This window comes from Heliangelus exortis, chromosome 15, assembly GCF_036169615.1.
Source record: "Heliangelus exortis chromosome 15, bHelExo1.hap1, whole genome shotgun sequence".
Lineage (NCBI taxonomy): Eukaryota > Metazoa > Chordata > Aves > Apodiformes > Trochilidae > Heliangelus > Heliangelus exortis.
Genome location: NC_092436.1, coordinates 13,036,828 through 13,064,650, shown reverse-complemented (window position 1 = coordinate 13,064,650; position 27,823 = coordinate 13,036,828). Strand labels below are relative to the sequence as shown.

General features: G+C 45.3%; 2 protein-coding genes across 9 annotated transcripts in view; both read left to right on the top strand.

Annotated features, from left to right (window-relative positions):
- Positions 1-12,686, top strand: part of WWC1 (WW and C2 domain containing 1) — a 69,218-nt gene extending 56,532 nt beyond the window's left edge. For 5 of the 6 annotated variants that reach the window (XM_071759314.1, XM_071759315.1, XM_071759316.1 and 2 more), the window contains 9 exons: positions 885-1,077; positions 5,732-5,884; positions 6,482-6,582; positions 7,377-7,521; positions 8,220-8,384; positions 9,780-9,872; positions 10,653-10,883; positions 11,640-11,761; positions 12,270-12,686. In XM_071759314.1, the coding sequence (XP_071615415.1) occupies positions 885-1,077; positions 5,732-5,884; positions 6,482-6,582; positions 7,377-7,521; positions 8,220-8,384; positions 9,780-9,872; positions 10,653-10,883; positions 11,640-11,761; positions 12,270-12,336 (1,270 nt within the window). In that variant the 3' untranslated portion in view covers positions 12,337-12,686. The remainder of the gene's footprint in view (positions 1-884; positions 1,078-5,731; positions 5,885-6,481; positions 6,583-7,376; positions 7,522-8,219; positions 8,385-9,779; positions 9,873-10,652; positions 10,884-11,639; positions 11,762-12,269) is intronic. The other variant, XM_071759318.1, reaches the window with a different exon arrangement.
- Positions 12,687-13,235: 549 nt separating this feature from the next.
- Positions 13,236-27,541, top strand: RARS1 (arginyl-tRNA synthetase 1). 3 transcript variants are annotated; one of them, XM_071758485.1, is made up of 16 exons: positions 13,244-13,307; positions 14,782-14,883; positions 17,011-17,145; positions 17,632-17,820; positions 20,680-20,791; positions 21,682-21,782; positions 22,034-22,155; positions 22,470-22,590; positions 22,883-23,012; positions 23,339-23,443; positions 24,314-24,492; positions 25,009-25,118; positions 25,425-25,530; positions 26,423-26,595; positions 26,781-27,028; positions 27,388-27,541. In XM_071758485.1, the coding sequence occupies exons 4-16, from the start codon at positions 17,656-17,658 to the stop codon at positions 27,495-27,497; spliced, it is 1,782 nt and encodes a 593-aa protein (XP_071614586.1). In that variant the 5' UTR covers positions 13,244-13,307; positions 14,782-14,883; positions 17,011-17,145; positions 17,632-17,655; the 3' UTR covers positions 27,498-27,541. The 3 variants fall into 3 exon arrangements, with proteins under 3 accessions (XP_071614584.1, XP_071614585.1, XP_071614586.1); XM_071758483.1 differs by lacking the exon at positions 14,782-14,883 and having other exon boundaries at positions 13,236-13,307; XM_071758484.1 differs by lacking the exon at positions 14,782-14,883 and having other exon boundaries at positions 13,242-13,397.
- Positions 27,542-27,823: the final 282 nt, after the last annotated feature.

The following is a 27,823-nucleotide window of genomic DNA, read 5'->3' as shown; positions in this document are numbered from 1 at the left end:
GTGCCGTTTTTTCCCAAAAAATTGGTATTTGATGGGAAAAAACTTGCCTGGAGTTAGTCCTAGCTGGCAAGGTTCTTCACCATAGCAGTGTCCAGAGCAGCTGCATTGATGGGAGAGGGGCTGTTTGTCCTGCTGCAGAGCTTATCCTTGGACACCTGCACAGACATGTATGTGGAGAAATGTACAGCTTCTACTAGGCTCATTGGCGGCACAAGCTTTTTCAGTTCAGCTTGATACTGAACAAGCTGACAGAAATTTTACTCATTTTTGCATAGGTGTTTCTATCTAGGAAAGGGTATGTTAGCAGCATGATAAATTCATAGAGTGACAGAATTGCTCAGCCTGGAAAAGACCTTCAAGATAGTCCAACTTCATCCTGACCCTATTACCTATTTCTGATGACCCACCACTATACCATGTCCCCAAGCACCACATCTAGACTTTTTAAACACATGCAGAAATGGAGACTAAACCACCTCCCTGTTTAAAAATAGTTCCAGTGCTTAACCTGTTCTGAAAGAAGTTTCTCTTGATATCCAACCTAAATCTCCCCTGATGCTACTTGAATCCATTTTCCCTTGCCCTATCATCTGTCAAATGTTGCAAGTTGCACAGATGTATATCACCACTTAGAACTATAATGCCATGATGTTGGATGACACTATTCAGAAGGGTGAAGTCTGGAAACTCAGGCCCCTTGAACATCATCTCACAGCATCAGACATCCTTTTTTCTTAGTTGACTGATATTTCAAAGGATAGAGCAGGACAGTCACATCTCCAGTGTGTGGGATGAATTTTACTGACAGTTTTTCTGGAGCTGTTGCTGTGGAGGGAACTGCAGACCTGTGCAGCAGCACTGACTGCAACTCTTGTTTTCAACAGGAATATTCGTGTGGCCCTCCTGCCCTGCTCAGAGAGCACAAGCTGCTTGTTTCGCACAAGGCTAGTGGAAGCTTCAGACAATCTCATGTACAATGAACTGTTTTGGGTTTCTATCTCCTACCCGGCTTTACGCCACAAGACTTTAAGAGTCGATGTTTGCACTGTAGATAAGACCCACTTTGAAGAATGTTTGGTTAGTATGAATCTCTGTTTTAATATCTTTGTTGTTTGTGTACTCTTTTTATTACACAATCTTAAACTTAGGGAAATTTCTGTGGAAAAATTTTTTATAATCCTTAGCCATATGATCTCTCACAGACAGTGTCCTTTACAGTAGCAATTCTGATCAGGAAAAATTAAGTTAGATAAATATTTTGTTACAGAACTACTGGTGACTTTCAGACTATTAGATTTCCCTGACTGAATGTGAATCCCTACCTATTTTGCTTTATTTTGCAAAAATTTGTTGTAATTTAGAATGGATATACAGCAATTTTGAAGACCCTGTAGAATACTAAAGGATTTTATAAAAACCACTACTGCTCTACACTACTACAATCCATTAGTATAGTTTTCTGAGTACTAGTATTACTAGTAGCCAGCTGCCCCCTATTGTTGGAGCTTTTTTGTTGCTCAGTATTGCCTGAATAAGATGGTTTTATTAGAACAATTTCTGGAGTATTGTGTTACAGAACATGAGCAGGGTGTGTTTAGATGGGACATAACCATTAAGTTACAGAAAAAGTTGATTTTCTGTCCTGCGAGCGTGCCTTAGCATCTTCCTTGGCAGGAGGGCTAGTGTTTTATGGTGCTTCTTCATTTCTTCCTTAACTTGCCTTGCAAAACACTTTGAATCAGGAAAGAATCTGTTTTCAAAAGGGGTTTTTCTCTTTTGGCAGCACGTACAGTTCTACAGTACCTGAGCTCCAGGTGGGAGCATGCTAGCTAGCAGGATGTGTGGCCAGCGTGCAGTCTGCTGGTGCAACAGAGTCCACTTGGACACTTATCCACTGCTGATTTTTCAGGTTGGCAGTGATGAAATCATCACAAGAAATGTAAGGGCAATGAAGAGTGACTTCAGGGCCCTGGGACGGCTAGTTAGGGGGTCTGGAGCGCAAGTAGTGTTTGCCTCCATCCCTCCTGTAAGAATGGGTGGGGAGGTATATAGGAAGAGTTTACAGGTCAACGAGTGGCTAAGGGACTGGTGCCAAAGACAGGGTTTTGGCTTTTTTGATCACGGGATGCTATATGAGACACCTGGCCTGGTGGTGGCAGGTGGGATGCACCTGTCCCAGAGGGGGAAGAGGCTTTTGGGGCAGGACTTAGCAGGGCTCATTGAGAGAGCTTTAAACTAGATGTGAAGGGGGAAGGGGAGAAAACTGGGTCTGTTAGGGACAAACACAAGAAGAACGAACCGGGGCCCGAAGGCAGGTGGTCTAGGGAGGATTTAGTCCCACCAGTGTGCTCTGTTTGTTTCCTGAAATGTCTGTATACTAATGCACGCAGCATGGGGAATAAGCAAGAAGAGTTAGAGGTCAGTGTACGGGCTAAGGGTTATGATCTGGTAGCGATAACAGAGACATGGTGGGATAGGTCACATGACTGGAATGTGGCCATGGATGGTTATGTGCTTTTTCGGAAAGATAGGGCGGGGAAGCGAGGTGGTGGAGTTGCTCTTTATGTGAGAGAGCAACTAGAATGTGTTGAGTTTTGTGCAGGGGCTGATGAGGGGCAAGTTGAAAGTCTGTGGGTAAGAATTAAGGGGCAGGCTGGTGTGGGCGATACAGTTGTGGGGGTCTACTACAGACCTCCTGATCAAGGCGAGGAGGTTGATGAGGCCTTCTACAGGCAGCTGAAAGCAGCCTCACAACTTCAGTCCCTAGTCCTCATGGGAGATTTTAACTACCCCGATATCTGCTGATTGACTCACACAGCCAGCTTTTCACAGTCTAGGAGGTTCCTCCAGTGCATTGATGATAACTTCTTAATGCAAATGGTGGACAAGCCGACTAGAAGAGGAGCGCTGCTGGATCTTGTACTAACCAACAAGGAGGGCCTTGTTGAAGCAGTGGTGGTCAATGGCAGCCTTGGCTGCAGTGATCATGAGATGGTAGAGTTCAGGATCCTGTGTGGAAGGAACAGAATACCCAGTAGGACCAGAACCCTGGACTTCCACAGGGCAAACTTTGGCCTCCTCAATCAACTGTTAAGAGAAATCCCATGGGACAAGGTGTTAGAAGATAAAGGGGCTCAAGATAGCTGGTCAATATTCAAGAACCACTATTTGCAAGCACAGGATCAGAGCATCCCTATGGTTAGGAAATCTAGTAAGGGAGCTAGGAGACCAGCATGGTTAAAAAAGGAACTGCTGGGAAAACTTAAGTGGAAAAGGAAAATCTACAGATCATGGAAGGGGGGGCTGGTCACTTGGGAGGAATATAGGACTGTTGTCAGAGGATGTAGGGAGGCAATTAGGAAAGCTAAGGCCTCCTTGGAACTTAACCTTGCAAGTCGGGTTAAGGATAATAGAAAGGGCTTTTTCAAATACATAGCTAGCAAAACTAACACTAGAGGCAATATTGGCCCACTAAAGAATGAGCTGGGAGCCCTGGTGACAGAGGATATAAAGAAGGCAGAGGTGCTGAACGCCTTCTTTGCCTCTGTCTTTACTCCTGCAGGGTTTCCGCATGAGCCCCAGATTCATTTAACCCCAGAAGTAGTCAAGATAAATGAGGAGTTTGACATAGTAGATGAGGATTGGGTTAGGGATCAGCTGAGTAATCTGGACATCCATAAGTCGATGGGTCCAGATGGAATGCATCCAAGGGTGCTGAGGGAGCTGGCGGAGGTCATTGCTAGGCCACTCTCCATCATCTTCAATAAGTCATGGGTAACAGGAGAGGTGCCTGAGGACTGGAGGATAGCAAATGTCACTCCAGTCTACAAGAAGGGCAAGAAGGAGGACCCGGGTAACTATAGACCGGTCAGCCTCACCTCCATCCCTGGAAAGGTGATGGAACAACTTGTTCTTGTCACTATCTCCAGGCATATCAAGGACATGGGGGTCATCAAGAGCAGTCAGCATGGTTTTATCAAGGGTAAATCATGTTTGACTAACCTCATAGCCTTCTATGAGGAAATTACTAGGTGGATAGATGATGGAAGAGCGGTAGATGTGGTTTATCTTGATTTCAGTAAAGCATTTGACACTGTCTCTCACAGCATCCTTGTAGATAAGTTGATCAAGTATGGGTTTGGTGATCAGGTAGTGAGGTGGATCAGGAACTGGTTGAAAGGAAGGAGTCAGAGAGTTGTAGTCAATGGGGCAGAATCTGGTTGGAGGTGCGTGACTAGTGGAGTCCCTCAGGGGTCGGTACTGGGACCGGTGTTGTTCAATATCTTCATCAACGACTTGGATGAGGGTATAGAATGTACCCTCAGCAAGTTTGCTGATGACACTAAGCTGGGAGGAGTGGCTGACACACCAGAAGGCTGTGCTGCCATTCAGAGAGACTTAGACAGGCTGGAGAGTTGGGCAGGGAGAAACATGATGAAATTCAACAAGGGGAAGTGTAGAGTTTTGCATTTGGGGAAGAACAACACGATGTCCCAGTATAGGTTGGGGGCTGACCTGCTGGAGAGCAGTGTAGGTGAAAGAGACCTGGGGGTCCTGGTAGACAAGAAGATGACCATGAGCCAGCAATGTGCCCTTGTGGCCAAGAAGGCCAATGGCATCCTGGGGTGCATTAGAAAGGGTGTGGTTAGTAGGTCAAGAGAGGTTCTCCTCCCCCTCTATTCTGCATTGGTGAGGCCACACCTGGAGTATTGTGTCCAGTTCTGGGCCCCTCAGTTCAAGAAGGACAGGGAAGTGCTTGAAAGAGTCCAGCGCAGAGCTACTGAGATGATTAAGGGAGTGGAGCATCTCCCTTATGAGGAAAGGCTGAGGGAGCTGGGTCTCTTTAGTTTGGAGAAAAGGAGACTGAGGGGTGACCTCATCAATGTTTTCAAATATGTAAGGGGTGAGTGTCAGGGAGATGGAGTTAGGCTTTTCTCAGTGGTGACCAGTGATAGGACAAGGGGTAATGGGTGTAAATTGGAGCATAGGAGGTTCAAGTTGAATATCAGAAAAAATTTTTTTACTGTAAGGGTGATGGAGCCCTGGAACAGGCTGCCCAGGGGGGTTGTGGAGTCTCCTTCACTGGAGACATTCAAAACCCACCTGGACACGTTCCTATGTGATGTACTCTAGGGGGCCCTGCTCTGGCAGGGGGGGTTGGACTAGATGATCTTTCGAGGTCCCTTCCAACCCCTAGGATTCTATGATTCTATGATTCTATGGATTAAATGCATTGTGAATAAGTTTTACTTTGGTTTGGAATATGTCAGGATGTGAACTAAATGTAACAGTAAAATTGACAAGGCAGATGAAGAGGAAACAAATATAAAAAGGAATATACACACGGCCTTGGTATAAGTCATTGATTATTGTCCACCTTGCAAATGCCCTGAAAAGGGAGTCTGCATCCCCTGTTCCCTTTCTCTTTTCCTTTGAAGGTCTGGCTGTAATTTGTCCCAGGTGTGGCAGCACAGTTCATACTGATGCATTCTTGTACACAGGAGCTGTTGTGAAATACTTGGTACTTAGATTAGAAGCCCTGGGCAATAATAATAATTATTGAACATAAAAGCTTACTAGTGCTGTTGAAATGGGGATGAATAGGGCAATTTTTCTTATTTTCCAACCTGCCCAAGCGAAGTAGTCCTTGGTTCTCATTTCACTCTTTCTTGCTAGTACAGTAGTCAGTCTTTTTAGCATTCCACTTAAACTGCGTTTTTGCTCTCAATAGGGTGGAGCACAAATTAGCCTTGCTGAAATATGTAGATCTGGAGAGAAATCAACGCGTTGGTATAATCTCCTTAGTTACAAGTATCTGCAGAAGCAAAACAGGAAAAGTAAACAAGGAAACACTCTCTCTGAAGTACCCTACACTGAGAAAACAGTAAGTACAACTGTGTAAAGCAGAAAAATCTCTTAAGTACTAAGGAGAGGGTTCGTGTTGCTGAAGGACTGTTACAGTAGCAGAGAAGTGAAGGCTGAGTTTATATTTAGAATGTGAAAATGTCATTAAGTGTATCAGAGTAATTAACATGTTGCTTACAGATATGCCTTAGTCCTGGGCTAAATCCTTACTGAAATCTGCTCCTCGGGAAGCTGAGGGATGTGCTGTGTGGCCTAGTATGAGATGTGTGGGCTCTTTCCATTTTTCCCACCAGGCAGTTCACCTGGCTGTGATGAACTTGCTGAATGAGTGGAGATAGTTAGCTTTGCACAGCAGGGCAGGGTCCTCAGCCTGCAGCGACATACCTGCACCTGGTGATGTGGTGGGGTGGTGGGCAGGTATGCACACCCAGGTGTGACTGAGCACTGGGTGAGTGCTGCCTGAACAGCACAAGTTTAGAGGCTGTAACTCTGTCTGGCCACCAAAGGAGTGGTTGGATAGGTTGGACACAGGTTGGACCTGTTCTGACCAGAAAGGCTGAGCACCTTGCAGTTTGCAAGAGTCCTGTCTTCACCAGACACCTCTTGCTCTCTTCAGGACTCTGTCTCGGCACTCTTGGAGCAGACAGCTGTTGAACTGGAAGCTGTGGAGAAGAAACTGGAGAAAAGCAGAAGCACTTTAACTAGTGGAGAAACCTGGTAGGTAGTATTCCGGCACCTTAGCACTGAAGGGTGATCGGGCCATTTGGGGATTCTTGTGCCAAGAAAAAGATCAGGTGGTACAGAGCTGTGAGAGGATGGTTCTGTCTCTTTCTGTGTTTGTGAAAAGTTGTGTTTCTTCTGTTCTGGAGGTTGTGTTTGGGAAAGGAGACCAAAGCTGATAGTTTTTAAAAACAGGCAATAGCACTATGCTAATATAGTTATTTGTACAATGTTCTGTGAACATCCATGAAAGCTCCCCCGTATGATGCAAGGCTTTGCCTAAATATTAATTTTGGCTGTTGTTTACAGGGTTCAGAATCAGATATTATTAATGAAAATCAACATTTGAAATAAAAAGCAAGCCTGACCAATGGGTTTGATGGAGAAGCCAGCTGTGAGTTCAAAGGAGGTGAAAAGGATGTTAAATCAATGCTTCAATTTTGTCCAGCATCATTTTTTAAACTAAGATCGGTGGCATCCTGAGAGCTTCTCTTAAGATGCACTCACCTTAAGCTCTGACCACATGGCTGAACCCTTAGCTTGCTTTTGCAACAAGAGCAGCGTAAAATTTTTGGCTGTAATAGTTGCCTTCTGGTGCAGCTTTTCTCCAGTTTCACTTACTCCCTTATGAGCCTGTGTTTGTGTCATGTCTGTGGCTATAGGATCTGCCAGTACAACTGGCTGCCCTAGGGAAGTGTTTCTGTCCAGCAGCTTACAGGACTTAAGTCTCGCTGTAGCACCAGAGTATTGTCTGCAATAAGCCAGTTCAATAACAAAGTTGTTCTTATCAGGCCAGATGAAGAGGTTCCTGACCAGGAGGAACAGGATGAGATCAGTGAAAATGAAGCAGAAGAGGAAGAACTCTGTGCTGGAAAATTGCCATGGGAAACAGAAGAAAGTCTGAATTCCCAGCTGCATGTGGACATAGCTTTGAAGGTGAAGCCCAGAGCCTTTCAAACAAAAGATGAGTTAAGCTTCCCATTGCTCAGCTGACTGGGTTGCCGTAATTGCTGAGCAAATCTACAGCAGTTATTTATTTTAAAATTAAATGTAATGTTTAAATGTTTATCTACATGAAATCTCTTTAAATAACACTATATGACCATTGTATCCTACGGGTAATATAGCATCAATTGCTGCCGCCTTTTTGCTGCTCGTGGAGATGTTTTCATGTGGCAGTGACTTTGACCTTGTTTGATTCTGAGCATGGCTGTAGTCTGATAAATGTGCTGCGCCTGTGTTGTCTGTGCGTGCGCACGTGGTGCTTTGGATCTTTGCTGCAGGAGGGAATGTTCTTCAGAATCGCCCCTCCGTTTTGTATGGATGGAGATTGCCAGGTCATGCTGGTGCACTGGATCCACAGGCCAAGCTTGTGGGAATCAGTTGTGTTGTGCAGCCATTGATGGTTGTGGAGGCCTTAGGGAGGGACAGGGTTAATGTAACAGCTACCAAGTTCAAAGAGTTGAAGTGTCAGTACACTCTGCATGCAAAGGGCTCAGGAATGTCTGTTTTTGAGCAAGATGCCTCTGGGACTGAATGCAGAGACAAATCACAAGTGGCTGTCAGACAGCACTGGGTATGTGTCATTGGTAAGATGGCAAGCTGGCATTTACTCTGCTGAATTTGTCTCACAGGTGGATAAAGAGACAAACACAGAGAGCCTTGCACAGTCTTTTACTGTAGTTCGTCCGAAAGATAAAAGAGCAACAAATCCACCCCAGACTCAGTTTGTCCGAGGTAGCACTATCATCCGCTCAAAAACGTTTTCACCGGGACCACAAAGTCAGTATGTGTGTCGGGTAAGGAAATTGCAATCTTGGGGTTACAAATGCTGGATTTAATAATGAATCCTTGATCTCAGTATTCACTTGGTCTGAATTGTGCCCAGAGACTTGACACTGCTTGCTTCTCTTCCCTTTTTATTCATTTAGTTGTTCTGTTCTTATCTCCTAGACAGTATTTTTCCTTGAAACTAATAATATTAAGGACAAATGTATTTAAATATGTATGTGTGCAAATGTGTGTGGTAATGCATCGTGTTGAGATGCCCAAATTAACCTGGAAGGGCTGATGTAAGACAGTGAATTGGCTGCATATCAGACCCTTTCCTGGTGCTTTTAAACTGTGTGCCAGCCTGCACTGCATTTGCTGTGTCCACCTGACTTCAGAGGAGATGAACATGAAAACTTGGTAGAAGTGGAAAGTAAAGTACTTGACAGTGTCATCAAAAGCATTGTGGAAGGTTGCAAGTGTGCCTTGTCTGAGGGCTACAGAACAGGCCACATACTTCCACTGCTTTGAAATGTTTGTTCACAATTATTTACTGTCTTGAGAGTTAGCCTAAACTGTAAAGAACTCACTTTTTTTTAATTGAGTTGGCAAACAAGCAAGCACTGTTTCATCACACACAACCTGTCCTAAGTGGGCATGCTTTTGACACTGTCCGAGCCAGATTTGATGTGCAGGTTTTCTGATTCAGAGGCAGGTGCTTACATAGAATCAAACCTTATGTAATTTGCAGCTATCACCAGTGCTCAGGGGGTAGGGGTACTGTGTCCTAGCCCATGAAAGGTCCCACACACTTGTTCTCTCACAACTTTGAGAAGGAACACAAGAAGGCAATTCAACCTTATGTGAGCTGAGCTCTTTTGAAGGGTCTAGAGATAGTTACAAAAGAAGTAGGCTCTATATGTACAACATGACAACTCTTAAGTTGAGAAACCCTGTGGGATGGCTTACAGGTAAACTTACCTCTTCCACTACTAGCTTAACACAGAGGTGACTGAAGAAAAGAGAAATCTAATAGTATAGTCCCATGTTTTACAGATGCTAGGAAAGATTTTTTTTTTTAATTAGTATTAATTGAGACTTAATTTCTTAGACTATTTTGCTCAGCATAGTTATTGCACCAGAGATGGGGTAGAGTCCCATATTATACCCTCATTTAGTGTGTCTCGTCATGCAGCCTCTTCCAGAAAAGGGACAGAGTTCAAAGCTTGTGGCAGGCTCTGGACATGCCAACTAGATTGCATGTTTTGTACTTGAATGGGGGTGGCAGTGGCCAGCTGTAACCTTTCACAGAACTTGATAATTACTTTGGATTGGTACTTGTGACCACTTAGATAACCCTCTCATCTTTCTAATCCTGTGTGCATTTCTTTCATGAGAAACGTGTTTCTCACTTTGACTTTCAGCTGAATCGCAGTGATAGTGACAGCTCAACACTCTCCAAGAAGCCCCCCTTCATTCGAAATGCAATGGAGAGGCGAAGTGTCCGAGTCAAAAGAGTAAGAACATCACTACCTCGTGTGTTTCTCTAGCATAGGCAATTGTGAAATTCAGAGAACTCATAAAGGAAGAATTTGCAAACATGAATCGATTGCCACTGCTTTCTTTCACAGCCTTTTCTTTGTGAGAAGTCTCTTAAGACTACTTTTCCTTGATACATCAGAATATGACAGGAATGTTTTAAGTTGGAACTCAATTCTTATGTTCAGATAGTAAATTTGAGGAGCTGGAGAGGGAGGAAAATGAGGAGGAGAATGATGCCTCAGATGGTAAGGTGACCTTGTCATGGCAACTATAGCACACAATGAAACCCTGTGCCTGTTTTGCTGGTAGTCACTGAAATTGCCCTGGGATACAGATGCTGAGCTCCAAAGGAGATACTTTCCTTGAGGCAGCTTGTATTTGGAACTATCAGAAGGTGTCATAATATGTTAGTGGAAAAAAGTTTTTTGAGCTGCATATTGGGTGATGTGAGAGGTGGCATCCCCCTGCATATTGGCTTTATCTGAAGATCAGACATGAAACTTAGGATGAAGGTGTTCAAGAGAGTTGTTTGATTTTGAGATGCTGCTGTTGAAGGAACTTGTGGAATCACTGAAATAAGGCAGCTTATCTATAAGTACTTGCTTGAATTTGTGCATTTTGTCTTGATGGATTGAAAAGCAGGATCAAGAGATGCTTAGTGCAATGAGGAAATTTTGGATAAATGGGTCTCCTCTTTGTGAGGGAGCAGCTGGGACATTTTCCATCACTGCCTTCAGACACATTTTCTTTTCTAGCCTTCAGTCAAGTCCTTTGGTACAGAGCGCCTAATCCGCACTTCACTAGACCTGGAGCTGGACCTGCAAGCTTCAAAAACATGGCATGATCGGCTGCTTGAGGAGATCTCGGTGCTGAGGGAACTGAAGGAACAGTTGGAACAAGCTCAAAGTCATGGTGAAAAGGAGTTGCCTCAGTGGGTGAAGGATGATGAGAGGTTTCGACTGCTGCTGAAGCTCGTGGAAAAACGAGTAATACCTCCCTCTGGATTTCATTCAATGTGTTAGAGAAATATGATTTGAGAAGTGGGACACTGGACAGTCAGGAAATGAAGCCTTGGCTCAGTCTCAGGCTTAAGGCTCCATTGAGCACATGGTTGATAATGGAAGTTGCAGATATTGAGTGGCTCTTCCCAGGTGTGGCATTGGTAAACTGCACTCTCCACCTGCCTTCCCACAGATGCAAGGCTTAGGAAGATGCCAGTTACATGCCTTGTTTCTTCCAAGTGAAATAATGGCTGTGTAAGACTTGTTCATGGGTGATCCTTGGCTTGAGAATAGGATCCTTACACTTGTCAAGTGATAAGTGAGGTCATAACAGCCTGAGTGGCTTTAGGAGCCCAATAGTATCTATCTGCTTGTGAAGGGTGAACTGCAGGGCAGGAATGGAAAGGAGACAGGCCTAATTACCAAGCTCTTCTACAGACTATTAAACAATTATGAAAGTGGCATTACCATTTTTCTGGATAAGTTTTAATTAAAAATCGTTAGCTTCAAAAGGAGTGTATTTACAGGTGATGTAGGTAAAACTTGAGAAGTATCTTGAATAGGTGATGAGTAAGGTGATTTCCAGAGCCAGCATCTTCCAAACCTTTTAGCTTCAGCTGACATACTGCTCTATCTGGGTATAAGGTGGGGTAAAGTGATTTCTCTCAGAAATGTAACTCTTCCATGATTTTTTTTTTTTTTTTTTTTTTTTTTTTTTTTTTTTTTTTTTTTTTTTTTTAGGTGGAAAAAGCAGAGCACAAGTGTGAGCTCAAGGCTGATAAGATGATGAGAGCTGCTGCCAAGGATGTCCACAGGCTGCGAGGGCAGAGTCGAAAGGAGCCTCTGGAAGTACAGTCATTCAGGTGATTAGTGGTCACTGGTAAAGGGGAGGAAAACTCGACTGCTGCCCTGATTTCTCCTGTGGGTGACTGAGATGCCCATGAGGAAAGCTAATCTTTGTAGAACTGGTTAACTGTTCTACTTAAGCAAAAACATATGGATTTTTATATAGAAAGGTCTCAGAGTGAGGGAAAGTAGCTGCAGCACTGCATATGATCAGAAAGCACCTCATTGCACTGCCTGACAACAAATGCACAGATCCTTTCTTTAATCCAGAAGCAGCCCTTCGCTTCCCTAAATAACATGCCTAGAAAGCAAAAAAACTTGAGTCTTTCTGAAATGGATTCTTGATAATATCAGTGTTGTGAGTTGAATTGTAAGAATGTCCGTTGTCTGGTATGTAAGTAAGAAAGAGGTGAGAGGATATGCTGCCACTCCTTGCAGTGACAGTGGGATAAATTATAACATGGATACGATGGACGTTTCTGGCAAGACTGTAGTTGCATTAACAACTGGTGATCTTGTTTTTAGAGAGAAAATGGCATTTTTCACACGGCCCCGGATAAACATTCCAGCGCTGTCTGCAGATGATGTGTGATGACCAATAAAGTATTTACTTTCTGGACTATTCTACAAATGCAGTTTGGGTTTTGAAGTTATTTATATGGTATTCTGAAGGTACTAAGGCATTTGTATATTAGAGCTTTTGTCAGTATGTTGATGTTACCAAAATTTTTAGGTTCAAGTTCTATCATCACAGAAACCAGCATTAAAGTGGCAAGATTGTATAGTTTGTATATTTAGGAATGTATTTTTGGGAAATAGAATTTTAAATAAGAACAAAAGCAGTGTCAGGTGCTGTTACTCTTAAATAATGCAGTTTAGACTTTTTGTACAGCTCTACCTTTTAGAGGCTTTATTGCAATAAATAGATTAGAAGAAACCTCACCCTGCCTTCTCTGTTGTGCACGCTTCCTGCCATGTGTCCTGGACCCTGCGGGCAGCCGATCCTGACTCCCGCGGGCTGTGAGTCATTTCTCTGAGCTGTGAAGTGTTTGTGTCTTGCCAGGTGAGGATCAGTAGGTGTGGGTGTGAAGCTTTGAAAGGTACTTGCACTTTTTAACACTGGTACTGAAGCTGCTGTCTGTGACGGGTCTGTGAAGGTGACTTGGGGAGCCTATTGATGCCCCTGCTTTGGGGAGAGGGCTCCATTTTTGGCTTGCTTTTTTTTTTTTTTTTTTTTTTTTTTTCCCCAATAAAGTGACCTTTCTGGGCAAACCCGCCGTCTCCTGTATTGTCTCGGGGGGCAATGCGTGTACTGCAGGTGCTTAAGATGGTTGGGGGGGGAAGGGTGTCGGGTGTGTGTGTGTGTGTGTGGTGGAGCTACGGCAGGCGCGGGGAGGGGCGCCTTCCCCTAGGGCCGTGGCATTCCTCCACGCCGCCACGGGGCGCTACCGCAGCCCGACAGCCTACTGAAAGGTCCTTGAACCCCGCCCTGTGGATTCTGCTTCCGGTGGCCCGAGGATGGAGGCGCGCGTGGCGCAGTCCGCAGCTCGGCTGGCGCGGCAGGTACCGGGCGGGTCTTGGCGGTAGCCCTTGAGACCTCCCTTGAGTCGGGCCTGGAGGGTCCCGGGGCGTTTCGGGTTCGTCGCGGTGGAGGTTCGTCAGCAGCGGCGCGGGCCTGGGGTGGGCCTGCGGTGGGGCGGGCTCGGCCGGGAGTCTGAGGTGGGGTTGGGAAGGGCGAAACGCAGAAGGGGCTGAATAGCCTTCCTCAGCTTCTGTTGTGTGTTTCTTGAGATTGAAAGCGGAGCCGAGAGATTCGCTCGTTAAGAAGTCCCTGAGGTTGGGGTTGGTTTGGCGCCAGACGCTTTGTGGTGGGGGCTGGAGGGGAAGTTTTGGAAAAAACCAAAACAGAACAAAACAAAAAAACTACGGAAAGAAACCCAAAAAAGGTAGAGGCAGCGGTCAGGCGCCGTTCTTTGAGTTACCGTCCGCGTTCTTTCTGCTGTGTTAGCCGTGCAGGGCCGCCCCTGCGCTGGGCAAGAGATGTCCTGGTTCTGGGTATTCAACTTGTGAGGATTTTTTTTCCTCTCTAAACAAGAATTTTTGGCTATTTTGCTAGTGTGTTCTTTTTCCATACCGACCTGAGAGTTTCTGGCCGTTTAGCTTGTGGTTTCTTGTTTTTTTTCCTACCTACTTAAAGTAAGTTTCTGGGCATTTTGCTTTGTGTGTGTTTTCCTGCCTGAGACTTTCTGAGAATTTTGCTTGGTTTTTTCATACCTACCTGAGAGTTTCTGGGCATTTTGTTTGTGTATTTTTCCTACCGTACATGTTTGTTAAATAACTTCTCCGTGTGTTTTCTACTCAGTTCAAATATATGGTAAGTAAGCACTGCCATAAAATACTGAGGTAATAAATCTGGCTCTTGAATCTTTTAAGTCCTTTTTGGCTTGTCTCCTTTTTTTATGCATTTCTTCTCTGAAGCTGCTAGGAGAGGAGGGGCATTTTGGCAAGGTGGTTTCAGCAAGGTGGTTCTCCCTTTGTTGTCTGCTTTGCAGTCCATAAAGAAATTTCAGTCACTGAAACAAAACAGGAGGGACAGTGTTTGGTTTTTTTAGCTCCTGGAGGAGGCCATGTGGAATTACTGAGCTTGAATATACGTGTCAGCTGTGTCCTAGCCACGTGCTTTCTTGTCTAGCTTTTCAGGAAAATAACCCAGCAAAGCATAGGATCCAAGTTGTTCTGAGCCAGCTCAGCAAAGGCTTGGCAGAGATAATACCATGCAGCAGGCAAGAAGGCAGGGGTAGGAAGAGAAGTTCCATCTTGAAATGCTTCCTCAGGCCACCTTTTTTTTTTTTTCCAAACTTTTAAATTTTTTAATGTGATGGAGAAAAGCTTTCTAACAGTAAAGCCCAGAGACAGAAGCTTATGCAAGTTTTCTGTTAATTCAGTATGGTCTTTGGAAGGCCTTGTCTTGTGCTAAGGGAAATGTAAGGATGATTTCTGTCCTACTGAAAAAGCTATAGTTTTCTTGTATTCACAGGTGAGGGGAAGATGTCTAGTACTCAGCTGACCAAAGAGAGCCCTTGGAGATGTCAGCATGGGCTCATGTAGTTCCTGCAACTTCTCATGAGGTGGTCATCAGGTATGACCCTTTACTGACTGGTTGTGATGTGTCCAGGGATGTCCAGAAAGTGATCCAGAGGGTGATGCTTCACATCCAGAGCAGCAGTTCTTCCCTTTAGTAATATCTGGCATTCATAGGTGATTTGGTGGAGAGACCTCAAAGTACTCATTTTGAGCCTGCTCCACAAACAGGCCAATTTAAATTGTTTCGTCTAGGCTGAGGTAGTAGTTACAGAGGCAATTGTGGCAGCTTTTTTTTCAGGGGGACACCTAAGACCAGAAGAGATGATGGCCCAGGTTTTTTTTCGTATTATTCCTGTTGTTTCAAGGAAATGAGCCTTTTTTTGCTAAGGTGTGGTGGCCTTTTTGGCTACAGTAATAGCCTGAGCTGCCTTCTGCTGTGACAGCTGTGGTAGAGGAGAGCCTGAATGAATCAGATGAGGGGTTGGCAGTGCTCCCTGCCTCTCCTCTGTAGCAGTATTGGGTCACTTGCATTTTCTGTAGCCTCTGGACTACTATTTTGAGGCCAGGTTTGTGGCTGGTGGGCACAAAGAGTGTCATGGGGAGGTCAGGAGATGGACAACAGAGATGAAATTTCAGATATTTTGGTTTCTTTTGGGAATGGTGTGAGGAAAGATACGGCTCCTTGCAGCAGCTTTCAGCTACTGGGTTATGACTGGGTGTTGGAGCATTTGCCCATGTCCTGGCCTGTAGAGTCGGGAGGGCTACAGGAAGCACAGGGAAGTTTATTTATTTGGAGCATAGAGGTCCCCCTGAAATTCCTCATCACAGTTTTAAGGGAGAAGCTGTGCTGGAGATAGGGAAGGAAAGGTTATGTGGTGAGGTGGTAGCCAGTAGTTGCCATTTTTCTCTCCAGTTGGGGTTTGAGCTTGCTGTGGCTGTCCAGGTGATAGTGGCTGCATCCTGGGGAAGAGAAACTGTGGCCTGAGATAGTGAAACTGACCAAAGGAGGCTTTAGGGAATACAGAGTCAAATAATTTGATAGTTTTATTAGAATAAAAAAGTGTAAAGTGATTATTTCAGGAATGGGTTTTATTAGCAAGACCTGCTGTCTGTCTTACACTTCTGTTAGGGTATCTGAGAATATTATTTTACTGTTTCCTTTTAAGAATGTTTTCAAATGTCTGGTTTTGACAGAGATAGAAACCACCTTTAAACAGTAACTGGGTTTATTCAACTTGCATGTCATTGCTGTTTCCTTTATGAGGCAAAACTAGAACTGTATCTGAGATCTTGGAGCTCCTCACCTTCATGTCTCATCTCTGTCCCCACTCCACCCCCGCCATGGTTTGAGTGGACCAGGATAGTTCTTGATACCAATACAAGGAACTAAAGAGAGGGTCTCTAGGAGCCTGAGAATGATCTGAGGGGTCAGAGCACAGAGGGGTGTGTTACCTCAGGTTTCCTGCCCATACTCTCTAGAAGGTAGGCAGACCGGAAGCCTGCCTCCTTTTTCTCCTGTTCTTTCATAGAATCATAGAATTGGCTGGGTTGGAAGGGACCTCAGAGATCATCAAGTCCAACCCTTGATCCACTATCGCTGCAGTTACTAGACCATGGCACTGAGTGCCACATCCAGTCTCTTTTTAAATATCTCCAGGGACAGAGAATCCACCACTTCCCGGCGCAGCCCATTCCAATGTAGAGAGTGATGAGGTCTCCTCTGAGCCTCCTCTTCTCCAGGCTGAACACCCCCAGCTCCCTCAACCTCTCCTCATAGGATCTGTGCTCGAGTCTTGCTTTGCTGCTGCTCTTCTGCATCTTGCCAGATGCTCATCAGCGTCCACATCCATGAAGTGATGGGAAGAGCCTTGGAGCCCCCCTGAGTGTGCCCTGGTGCAAGGTCCCTCAGGCACCTATCGCTACCAGGATCGAGATGAGGTTATACATATACATATTCTTCATCCCATGGATTAATTACCTTTTCCTATTCTATTAAACCTTTTTCAGTTTTAATTTCCAACTTAATATTTCTCATCCTTATTCCCATTTTGTCTTGCCTCAGGAGGGTGGATAGGGGTGTAATAGAAAACATTTCTGTCCTCTCGTTTGTGGTCTGCCCAGATGCTAAACTGAGACACTCTGCTCCAAGAACTACTGTGTGACAATTTAATTTGCTTTTCAGGAAAATGAGATCAAGTTGTTAGCAGCAGAAATTGAGCATCTGAAGAACTTTGGGTGCTTGGGAGTCTCTCTGAGTCTGGAAGGTTTGCGAGACGAGAACGCCAAGCTGAAGTATCGGTTAAATTTCCTTCAGAGGGTAAGGGAATGAAGAATTAATGCTGTAGGATGCTTTTTTTTTGTCTCTTTAAGACAGGGTAAATAAATGAAGTTATAGCTAGTCATGTGTAACAGTGTGGTCACCCTGCATTCTGACACCTTAATTGTTGGTGCCACGTCAGATATTTCTTGGTTCTTAAACAAAAACCTGTTATGAAAAATGTCAGTAGATTAATAAAAACCCATGCTGTCAGGTCCTGGCAGCCCAGCTGAAGCTTCCACCAGGCTCACCAGAAAGGTGTGAGAAGTGACACAGCCCTGCATGCAGGGGAAATGTTGGTGCTGGAGGGTTCAAAGGAGAAGCAGCTCTTGAATTGCATCGTTTTCACGTCGTGTGCATTGCCTTTGTGCTGAAAGGCACCAGCAAAATCTGCCAACCCTGCTTGGCCAGGCAGCATAGTAAAAAAGTGACAAGTAATGGCTTTTCAGATATTGTCAGTGAAGCCTTACAGATTTCTTTTTTCAGAGCCTTAGAGAAGAAAGAAGTAAAATGGCAAAAAGCATGATTAATATCAACAGCTGTCTTCAGGACATCTTTGGAGCTGCTATTCGGGCTGCCTACCCAGACTTAGAAAACCCTCCACTAGTGGTGATGCCGAGTCAGCAGCCCAAATTTGGAGATTACCAGTGTAACAGTGCCATGGGCATAACACAGGTGAGCCTAAACAGTCTTGCAGAGGGGAAACAAAATGGGTACATTGCCTCTTGGAAGCTAAGTGTCAGCATGGTGACCGTTATGTTTGTACCTGTTTGGGGCTTGCTGCGGGCCTTGGGGTTGATCATCTAATGGCATTTTATGGGAATCATTTGCCTTTGCTAAGCAGACCTTCAAACTCCTGATTAGATGACTGGCATGGGAGAGTTACATCTGTGTCACACAGAAAAACTGCTCAGTTTGTGGGATCTAAATCAAATTGGGAGTTAACAATGCACTGATGTATTAAGGATGTATAGTTAAGTACCGAGTAGTCAGCTCCATGTATGAAGCTGTTACCTGCAAAGCAATTTATCACAATTGTGGACAGTTACAAAATGGTAACAAACACCTAAACATTTCTAAATGCTCTTTCGTTTAAATGGCCCTGTTGAGTGCATGCAAAGGAAGGAGCGGGCACATTTTAGCCCAGCTCATATCCAGAGTTAGTTTGACGATTGTGGTGTTGCTGCTTTCTGGAGGATACTCGGGCAGAGGTGACTCCAACAGAAAAAGAGACACTTTGGGAGTGTTCAGTGGGCTGGGACAGTGCTGAAGTGAAACAGAAGTGGGGCAGAAAGAAGGTAGGGCATTTCTAGCTTAGGTGCCAAAACTTTGAATGCATTCATGTCCGTGATTGAAGAGGCAGGCTCTTCGTAATGACAAATTTTATTTTCCGTGTCAACAGGAAGCGATATTTTTTTGTTAAATGTCCTGGTGCCAGTTCACCTTTATTAATCTCTTAGACTGGTAATGTTGCTGCAGCTTGAGCCACCAGGCTGTCCCAGGCTGCCATCTGCTGTAGCTGTTGTCCTGGCCAGTGAGTGCCCCAGACCAGCACAGATACGTGCTAGACAGCAGGCTCTAGCTCTGAAGTGCCAAGGCGGAAGCAGCCCTCAAAAATATGTCATCTTCCCTTGGTCTTGTTAGCATTTGCAGCTGGGCTTCAGCCAGAGGAGCACCCTGGGTGACTGCACTGACACGGGTTCTCAGATTTTAGCTGGTTTTTTTGACCCCTGCTTTACCCCAATTAATTCACAGTTGAGATTCTGGAGCAGTCCTGTGTTCTCATCGTCGATGTTGTTTGCATAACTCAGTGTCTAAACAGGCCCCTTCAAGGCAGGGTTTCAGGTTGCAGGTTGTCAGCTGTCCTGGAGAGCAAGGGTTCTGAGTGCTTGGCTTGGTGGTGGGTAACACAGGCTGTATCTTAGCTTGGAAACACGCACACATATGGCACACTGGGAGGGTGCTGGTGCAGCAGAGCCAGGGGATGTGGTGTGAACATTCCCCTCTGAGAGCAGCAGGTTATGCAGTTTCTGTCAGCCTGCGTTTTGGGGACTTGTCTGTGCTGCATCTCTCCCTGTGGAGCCTCACCTGCCCCTGGCTGTCCCTGTGCAGATACGGGCTCCGATCACCCAACTGGTAGACAGCACTAGTAAGTGCTGGGCAGCAGTCTCCCTGCTCATATGGAAACAGTCCACACAATGAATATTGTTCTCCTGGCAGCTTGTAAGCATTTTAATGTCTCAGGTTTGAGCCAGATGCCCTGCTTGCTCCCTAAAGGAACAGGAGCATGGTGATTGTTTCTGGAGTGATTCAGATAATAGGCCTGTCATCTGGTGTAACGTGCCTGTAATCTGGTTATGCATTTATCTTTCCTGTAGTTTGAAGTTTGAGTAGTATTAAAGGCGATAGTGTTTTACCTTCTTACCAATTCTAAGCCTTTACTATTTGTAAAAATCCTTTTAAGAGTAACTATGTGACAGGTTAAATGGGAAGTTGAAACTGAACAAGTCACATTTAGTAGCAGACTGGAAGTATGCAGTCAGAAGCAGCAGCCAGGGTAAACCAGGGATTACCAAATGGGTGCATGCTCTTTGAGGCTTTGATGGGAGGGAGGTGAGACAATATTTCCAAAGGCATCCTATTAAGAACAGAAAATCACGTACTGAAAAAGAAACGGGCATGGTAATTTTATACAGTGAGAAAGTACTTGTGTGTGTGAGGGATGGGCTGGGACTGCACACAGAGTTCTTCTAAAGGGCATTTTTCTAAGATTTGCAAATAGCCATGTGAGAGGATGCTTTGGCAGTGGCGGAGTTGGACTGGGTGATCTGAAGATCTTCTCTGACCCAAACCATTCGGATTCTTTCATGCTATATGAACTTGATCATGTTTTTTGAGTTCCTCACAGTGGGCCATTTATGTCTGGAAGGAAAAGGAGACCTACTTCACAAGCAGCTTATCAGATTGCTGAAGAAAATTGAACAGCAGTAGGATTGTTTGGTGTTGGGGTTTCTGGAGTTTGTTTATTCATTATTTAGTATGCTTGAGTCTAAGGTAGAACTGAGGGCAGTCTATTTAGGTAGTTTTTTTTTATCAGAAATGACCAGACTTTCTCTGAAACGACACTCAGCGTCTACTGTAGGCACAGTTCAGAACTTCAGATCTGAATGCCAGCAGACCTGAGGATGCCTCTGAGACTCAGGAACAGGAATTAGAAGCATTATGAAGAAGTGTGCCAGCTACATCCTTAACCACCTAACAGGTTTTGAAGAATAGCCTGGAGGATTTTCTTCTGACTACCCAGTATTGCTCCTAGCAGAAAGGAGTCAACATCTTGGGTCCAGTTAGACTTCTTCTGTGTAGAAAGATGTAGTGTACTATGTGAAAATTGATAGACATGTTTTTCTTTGTGTTTGTTTCTGTGTTAAGAAGCTAAAGGATCACAAGGATCCTTTCAATGCCAGTTTACATGCCTGGTTTCATTCTGTAGAATGTTACAGCTGACTGGTTTTAACTCTTTTTGTTGTGTTTCAGTTACTCCTCAAAACCAAGGAACAGAAGGTGAGCCCACGAGAAATTGCAGAGAAAATAACAAAAAATATTCCTGACAATGAATGCATCCAGAAGGTTGAAATAGCTGGTCCTGGTAAGATAGTTTAGTATTACACACTTTGTATTTTTAAAGGCTGATAGGGCAGTTTTGTACTGGATGGTGATCAGGGAAGGAGAGCTGAGTTAAAGTAGTTTGTGATTTAAAACTGCAGGGTGGGCAAATCAACTTCTTCTGTCTCAGTGAGCATTGTAGCCTTCAGCCTTGTGCAGCAGCAGGAAATCTGCCTCTCTGTTAGAACAGGCAAGTGTAATCCCGAGCAATGTCATTAGTGATTTTTCCATTGCTACAGGACGAGCTGTTGCCCGTTGAATATCCATGATAGCTATTAGGCAACAGTCATGAATTCATAGGAAAGATCAAAATGCTGTTGGTGCCTTTGCTTGCATGGTGATGAGACCTTGTCCTCTGGGCAGGGAGATGCTGGGATAGCAAGGAGGTTAAGTACTGCATCTTGTCCCTGTAACCCAGGAAGAAACACAAGGACTAATATTTCTGTGGCAGCAGCTTGAACAGAGAAATCACATGACACAGCCCTTGGAGCATAGAAGCTGGTTCATGAGCTTTGTGAAGCAGAAATAAAACAAGTGTTCCTCCACAAGCACAGAATATCCCAGGTGTAACTATGTTTTAGGATAATCTAAAAGGAGAGACAGCAGGAACTGTTTTTGCATACTGCAGACCTGGCAAGTTTAGTTTATTTTTTTTATTTAAAAAAATGTTTTTACAAAGCAACCTTAGAGTGACATTATGCAAACAGGAGTTACATCAGTGGACTACCTTGCAGCATCTAACTTTGTCCTGTTACTTAAAAATATGCTCTTGTGCTTGATGTAAGGAAACAGAAGATGGAGGTGGAAGGAAACATGTGGTTTGTGGTGCTTCTGCAGCCCCAGGACTCATTGCTTGTTTTCTCTTCTGTAAAGGTTTTATCAATGTGCACCTGAGAAAGGATTTTGTGTCAAAGCAGCTGAGCAGTTTATTGATGAATGGAGTTCAACCACCAGCTGTTGGCAAAAGGAAAAAGGTATGGCAGTATACATCCTCTGGAGGTGACAGGTGCTGGGCTGCAGGTGGCTTTGAAATTCCCCCCTGAAGTGATGTGTTGAGCAGCAGATGACATCCATGTCATCAGGTTGTTACAGCAGGGTAAATGGGATGTGACTGGAAGCCACAGAGCAAGCTGCATGTACCTGGTGTGGTCTGTGGTGATCAAGAGCCTGGGCTGCCCATGGACTGCTACCTTTATTAATTTGTTGCTTTGGTCCTGTGTCTCAGGTGGTGGTGGATTTTTCATCCCCTAACATTGCAAAGGAGATGCATGTCGGCCACCTGCGGTCCACTATCATTGGAGAAAGCATGTGCAGGCTGTTTGAGTTTGCAGGTCATGATGTTTTGAGGTGAGAGTTGACTTTTTGGGTGGTATTTGCTTGCCTAATGAATATTACATGATACAAATCTTTGTGCTTTGGTCTGTATTAGTCTTTTTTTTTTTTTTTAGCACCTATCAGATAATATTTTGTGTGGTAAGATACTAAGGTGAGAAAGTGTAGCAGAGTTAGAAAAGAAGATTGGCAGCAGCTTCATTGCAGTGAAATTGGGCAGGGGGCTTGCCTGGTTTTGATTTCTGATGTGTCTTTAGAAGATATATATGTTCAAAATGCATGTATTCTAAAACATGTTTGAGAAGTTACTTTGTGCTCTCTGCTTCCAGGTTAAACCATTTAGGAGATTGGGGCACACAGTTTGGAATGTTAATTGCTCACCTCCAAGACAAATTTCCAGATTACTTAAGTGTATCTCCTCCCATTGGGGATCTCCAAGCTTTTTACAAGGTATTTATGGCAATGAAGTGGATTATATAAGTCAACAGCTGAAAGCAGATTGTGGCACTTTACAAAGTGCAGCATAGTTTTGGAGACAAAAGAATTGAATGACTGTTAGTAGATTATTGCAGAAATCTGCTGCTGGGTGATGCATTGCAGTGCCTGACATCAAGCTCTTCTGTGCAGGCTTCCTCTGCCCAGTGAGGGAAGTGTGCTTGGGGAACTGCTAGGAATGTTAGCTGGTTTTGTGGGAGGAGAAAGGGTGAGGTGTGTTTTCTTCATCTAGAGTGTTTTACCTTAGGAATCCAAGAGGAGGTTTGACACAGAGGAGGAATTTAAGAAACGTGCGTACCAATGTGTGGTGCTGCTGCAGAGCAAGAACCCTGACTTCATTAAAGCCTGGGAACTGATCTGTGATGTGTCACGCAAAGGTGAATTTCCCACATTCAGACACATGTCTCAGCAGTAGAACCATGTGTCTCACTGTCACGCTTGAGCCCCTTCTCTAGTTTTCATATGGAAATCAGTGCCATGCTCCCATGGGAAGCTTAAAGAAAAGAAGCTGGTACAACCTAAGTACCTGGCTTGTCTGCAGAGGCTTTCAGTTAAATCTTTTCTTTCCTGAGTTCTAGTTGCATGAAGTGGTGTTTTCTACCAAGAGGTAGAAACTACCTTTATGGACTTGGTGTAAACACATGCCACCAGCTTCCACTGTATGCATTGAAAATAAGTATTTTGTTGTGTTTCCCTTCTCCAGAGTTCCAGAAAATCTACAACTGCTTGGACATCACAATCATAGAGAGAGGGGAGTCATTCTACCATGAGATGATGAAAGACATTGTGAGAGAATTTGAAGATAAAGGTGAGGCTTTTGGTCTCAGAGTCATAACTTCTGCAGCTGTCAGGATGAACGAGGTAGTCTCCTCTCGAGCCAGGCTTAGGACCGATGTTTCACAAGCAGCATCTTCCCCACCCTTGCTTTCTCAGCCACGTTTCCTGAGCGGATCTTGTGGTGTTTTGTGCTTCTCCCAGAGCAGCATTAGCAGATTAGAGTCTTGCATGTTTCATTCCAGAAAGCTAGAATCAGTCTCGCTGACACCACAAGCAGTTGGTCTCTGGTATCTGTAGGCAGCAGCATGAGGTGCTACTGGGTTGCAGTGTGTCCTCGGTAAACAAAACATGAAAGACTTCCCGGTCTTAGAATTTTCCTGAATGGGAGATGCCTGAGAAATCTCTGGGAAGATGGTGGAAGCTTTGGATTGTGGTGACTTTGAGGCTGGCAAGAAGCTGAACGGAGCATGACGAGTCTATGGTTTTCTTAGTTTTTTCCTGTCTGGATCTGCCAGTTGCTGAATCCCACCATCTGAAGTGTTCTTACTAACATTACCTGTGAAAGACTTAGCACTAAGTCCTCATTGCATTACATTGCCTTTAACGCTTTGGTTTGTGATGCTGTTTTTGTGGATCTCCAGTGACAGGAGTTTTAAAATCCAATTAGGTCTTTTCTAGTAGGACTGCTTCCTTGTGCTTAGTGCGAGTTCAGTGCAGAATGCGACTTGGTGGGTTGAGGGAGTTCTCATTGGCTTTTTCCTATTGTTAGCCATTTGGTATTTGATAATGTGAGTGGATTGCCTTTTCTTTCTGGTACCATCTGGGAAGGCGAAGGATTTCATCCTGTGCTGGCCCACAGACCTCCCCATTCAATATGACACAAAGTTCGTTGATTTTCTAGGGTTTGTCCAGGTCGATGATGGCCGGAAGATTGTGTTTGTGCCAGGTTTCCCTGTCCCATTGACAATCATGAAATCAGATGGAGGTTACACGTATGACACATCTGACCTAGCTGCTCTCAAACACAGGCTGTGTGAAGAGAAGGCTGATACCCTCATTTATGTTGTTGATAGTGGCCAGGTGAGTGTGTCAACCTCTGCTGTCACTGCTGGTACAGCTCACTAGAAAGTGTGTTAAATGACAGATGCAACAGGAACAGAGGTAGAAGGCAGCAGGGGGGTTTGGTATATTTTCTGATGGCCCTTCTCAGTGATGGCGAGCCCAGTTGCGGTGGCTGGCGAGCTCCATGAAGTGCTCCTAGAGCCAATTGTATGGGGAGGGATCCAGTTAGCACTGGAGGTGTCTGAAGTGTAAATCTCAGTAAAAGCAGAACAAGATTTGTACTGCTGATACTTGTCTCCCCTTGCCTGAGGAAATGCAGGGTTGTCAGCTCATCAACTGTGCAGTGATGGGAATTTGCAGGATGCTGCTTCTGTAAGCAAGGAGAACTTTGAGAGGTGTTAACTTTTCTGTGGAACAAGAAGCATTTGAAGTCTCATTGTGAAAGCAATGTTGGAAAGTAGATAGAACCATGATAAGAAAACTGTCCCTAGAGGAGTGGGTCAATAACCAGTTGCTGGTATTTCTTCCTTGCAGTCAGTACATTTACAAACAGTGTTTGCAGCTGGTCAGATGATCGGCTGGTATGATCCCAAGGTGACCAGAGTGGCCCATGCCGCATTCGGAGTGGTGCTGGGAGAAGACAAGTAAGTCTTTGGATGCAGTCTTTCCTCTCTAAATGTTCTGCAAAGGATGTCTGAGCAACAAGTATGTATGCAGCACACCATAAAACCCAAACACACTGGCTCTGTGTTGTGGTCATCAATCTGCACAGTCACTGGTGCTGTGGCAGGGATCTCTTGGGCCTGAACTCTGCTTGCTACCTGGCTTTGGGGAGGGGCCCTGGGTATGGCTGGTGGCCATGCAGCGGAAGCTGACATAAGAACCAGTAGATGGCAAAGGTAAAGGCCATGAGGTGTTATAGTTTGTCTCCCCTGTGGTGCATTTTTCAGGAAGAAGTTCAAAACTCGTTCAGGGGATACAGTGCGTCTTATAGATCTACTGGAAGAAGGGCTGAAACGAGCCATGGACAAGCTGAGAGACAAGGAACGGGACAAGGTAGGTGTGACAAGTAGCTTCTCTTTCCTGAGAGCCTCACAGATCCATTCACAGTTACGGTTTCTGTGTTCTGGGTGTGAGCTGTGAGCACAAATGCTGCCAAACCTCTCAGGAGATGTCATGGGTCAGCTGGTCAGCACAATCCCTTGACAGCAGTATGGGGAAAGTCATGAGGAAAGAAGAAATCGCCTGACTACTTGGTAGTGAGAAAATGTGGGCTGCAGGCACCACAAGCCTCTGTCTGGTAACCCAGGGCTTTTTGCAGACAGGAGAGGAGAACTGGTCCTGGCAGGGTGGCTGGGCTTGCAGGTGCTCTTGGTCGCACTGGTGTGATGGCACAGTAGCAGTGATTACCATGGGATGCTGGAGGCATTGGCAGAACATGAAGTAGCAGCCCTGGCCTGCTGGACTAGCACTGACTTGAGGTGATGGATGGTTGTGGATCTGTGGAGGGCTTTGGCAGCCTTTGTCTCAGAGACTGTGGCTGAGATTGTGCCAAGTCCTTGGCTTAATGAGATGACTTCTGCCTGTCCTGGATGCCAGTGGCCTGGAGAGAGGGTTTATGGGTAGGATGGCCAAGTGTTGGGTACATGTATGTGCAGTTCATAAGAAGGAGCACCCTATGAATGTCCAACCTGTATGGCACTGTGGCAGAAAAGTCCTGCAAACCTTCGTCAGTAGAGAGTCTTCCTTGTCATGGGCAGGACTGCAGTGGCATTTGATTGCAGGAAAGATTATCTGGTGTGTGTCCAGGAGGAAAGGCAGGTGCGAGTCATTCAGAGCAAGGTGTGGTTAAAACGCTTTTCTCTGGAGTGTCCAAGGCTGTCCGTTGCAGTTTGTGAAGCTGGTAGCTTTCTTCCTCATGACTTGTTCTTTTTTGAAATTCAATCAGGTCCTCACAGCGGAAGAGCTGAAAGCTGCCCAGACATCAGTCGCTTTCGGATGTATTAAATACGCAGATCTCTCCCACAACAGACTGAACGATTATGTGTTCTCCTTTGACAAGATGTTGGATGACCGTGGAAACACAGCGGCATATTTGCTGTATGCCTTCACACGCATCAGGTGGGTTCAGTGCCCTGGGAGTGGCTCCCATGCTCTATGCTTCTTCCTCACAAAAGGGAGACACAAGGAGAGGGGTCAGGGAGTTGCACCTGTGCTGCTGGAGATAATTGTCAGCCTGAGCCCAGGTTTCGCATGGCTGCCTCAGCTGAGACGCTTGTGAACTGACTCAGTTTGGATCTTTCCAGGGCTATAGCTCGCCTGGCCAGTATCAATGAGCAGATGCTGCGGAAGGCAGCTAGGGAGGAGGTGTTAATCCTTGACCACGAGAAGGAGTGGAAACTAGGCAAGTGCATCCTGAGGTTCCCTGAGATCTTGCAGAAGATCCTGGAGGACTTGTTACTGCACACGCTCTGCGACTACCTTTATGAGCTGGCCACCACCTTCACGGAGTTCTATGACAACTGCTACTGCATTGAGAAGGACAGGCAGACAGGTGAGTGTTGGGCCAGAGGTGCTGCATGTGCCTGTGTGACATGCTGTGGCATGGGTGGTCTGTGGGGAATTGGTGTCATTCAGGAAGGCTATTGTGAAGCTGCTTGCTGACAAGCGGTGTCCATCTGGGACACATGAAGATGAGGCATAGCCTGTTGTCATCATTGCCCTGTGAAGCAGGAGCATTGAGTATAGACTTGTGAGAAACCAGGCACCCAGAAACAAGCATTCTGGTTAGTCCACTGGTACAGGCAGACCGGTATCAGTGTGCCTATCCCCAAGGGCCAGACAACATTTGCCTGGGAAAGTCAGCACAAATTGTGAGCAGGTTGTGAGAGCTCCTCTGTTTCTGTTTTACAGGACAGATCATCAAAGTGAACATGTGGAGGCTGCTGCTTTGTGAAGCCACTGCCACTGTCATGGCCAAAGGATTTGACATCCTGGGGATCAAGCCTGTGCAGAGAATGTAGCTGTTCCCTGTGGGGAGAAAATTAAAGGACTAAACAACTGGAAATGTGTCTGAGTGGAGCTGAGGTACTCTAGGGAAGCAGAGCAGAGCTTGGACAGTAAGTTGACATGTAGGACAGGACAGACTATGTGTCTGTCAGGTGGGACATGAGATGTGTCTGTTAGGTGATGGGAGAAAGGGGAATGAAGGTGAAGGGTTGGGAGGGTAAAAGGGGGAGACTCAGGGGAATGGGAGGGGGAAAGAGGGGAGTTAAGGGGGGATGTCAGGAGGGCTGTTCAGTGGGGGTGTGGGGGCTGAGTGTGGGTGAGGGCAGATGAGGGGAGGGAG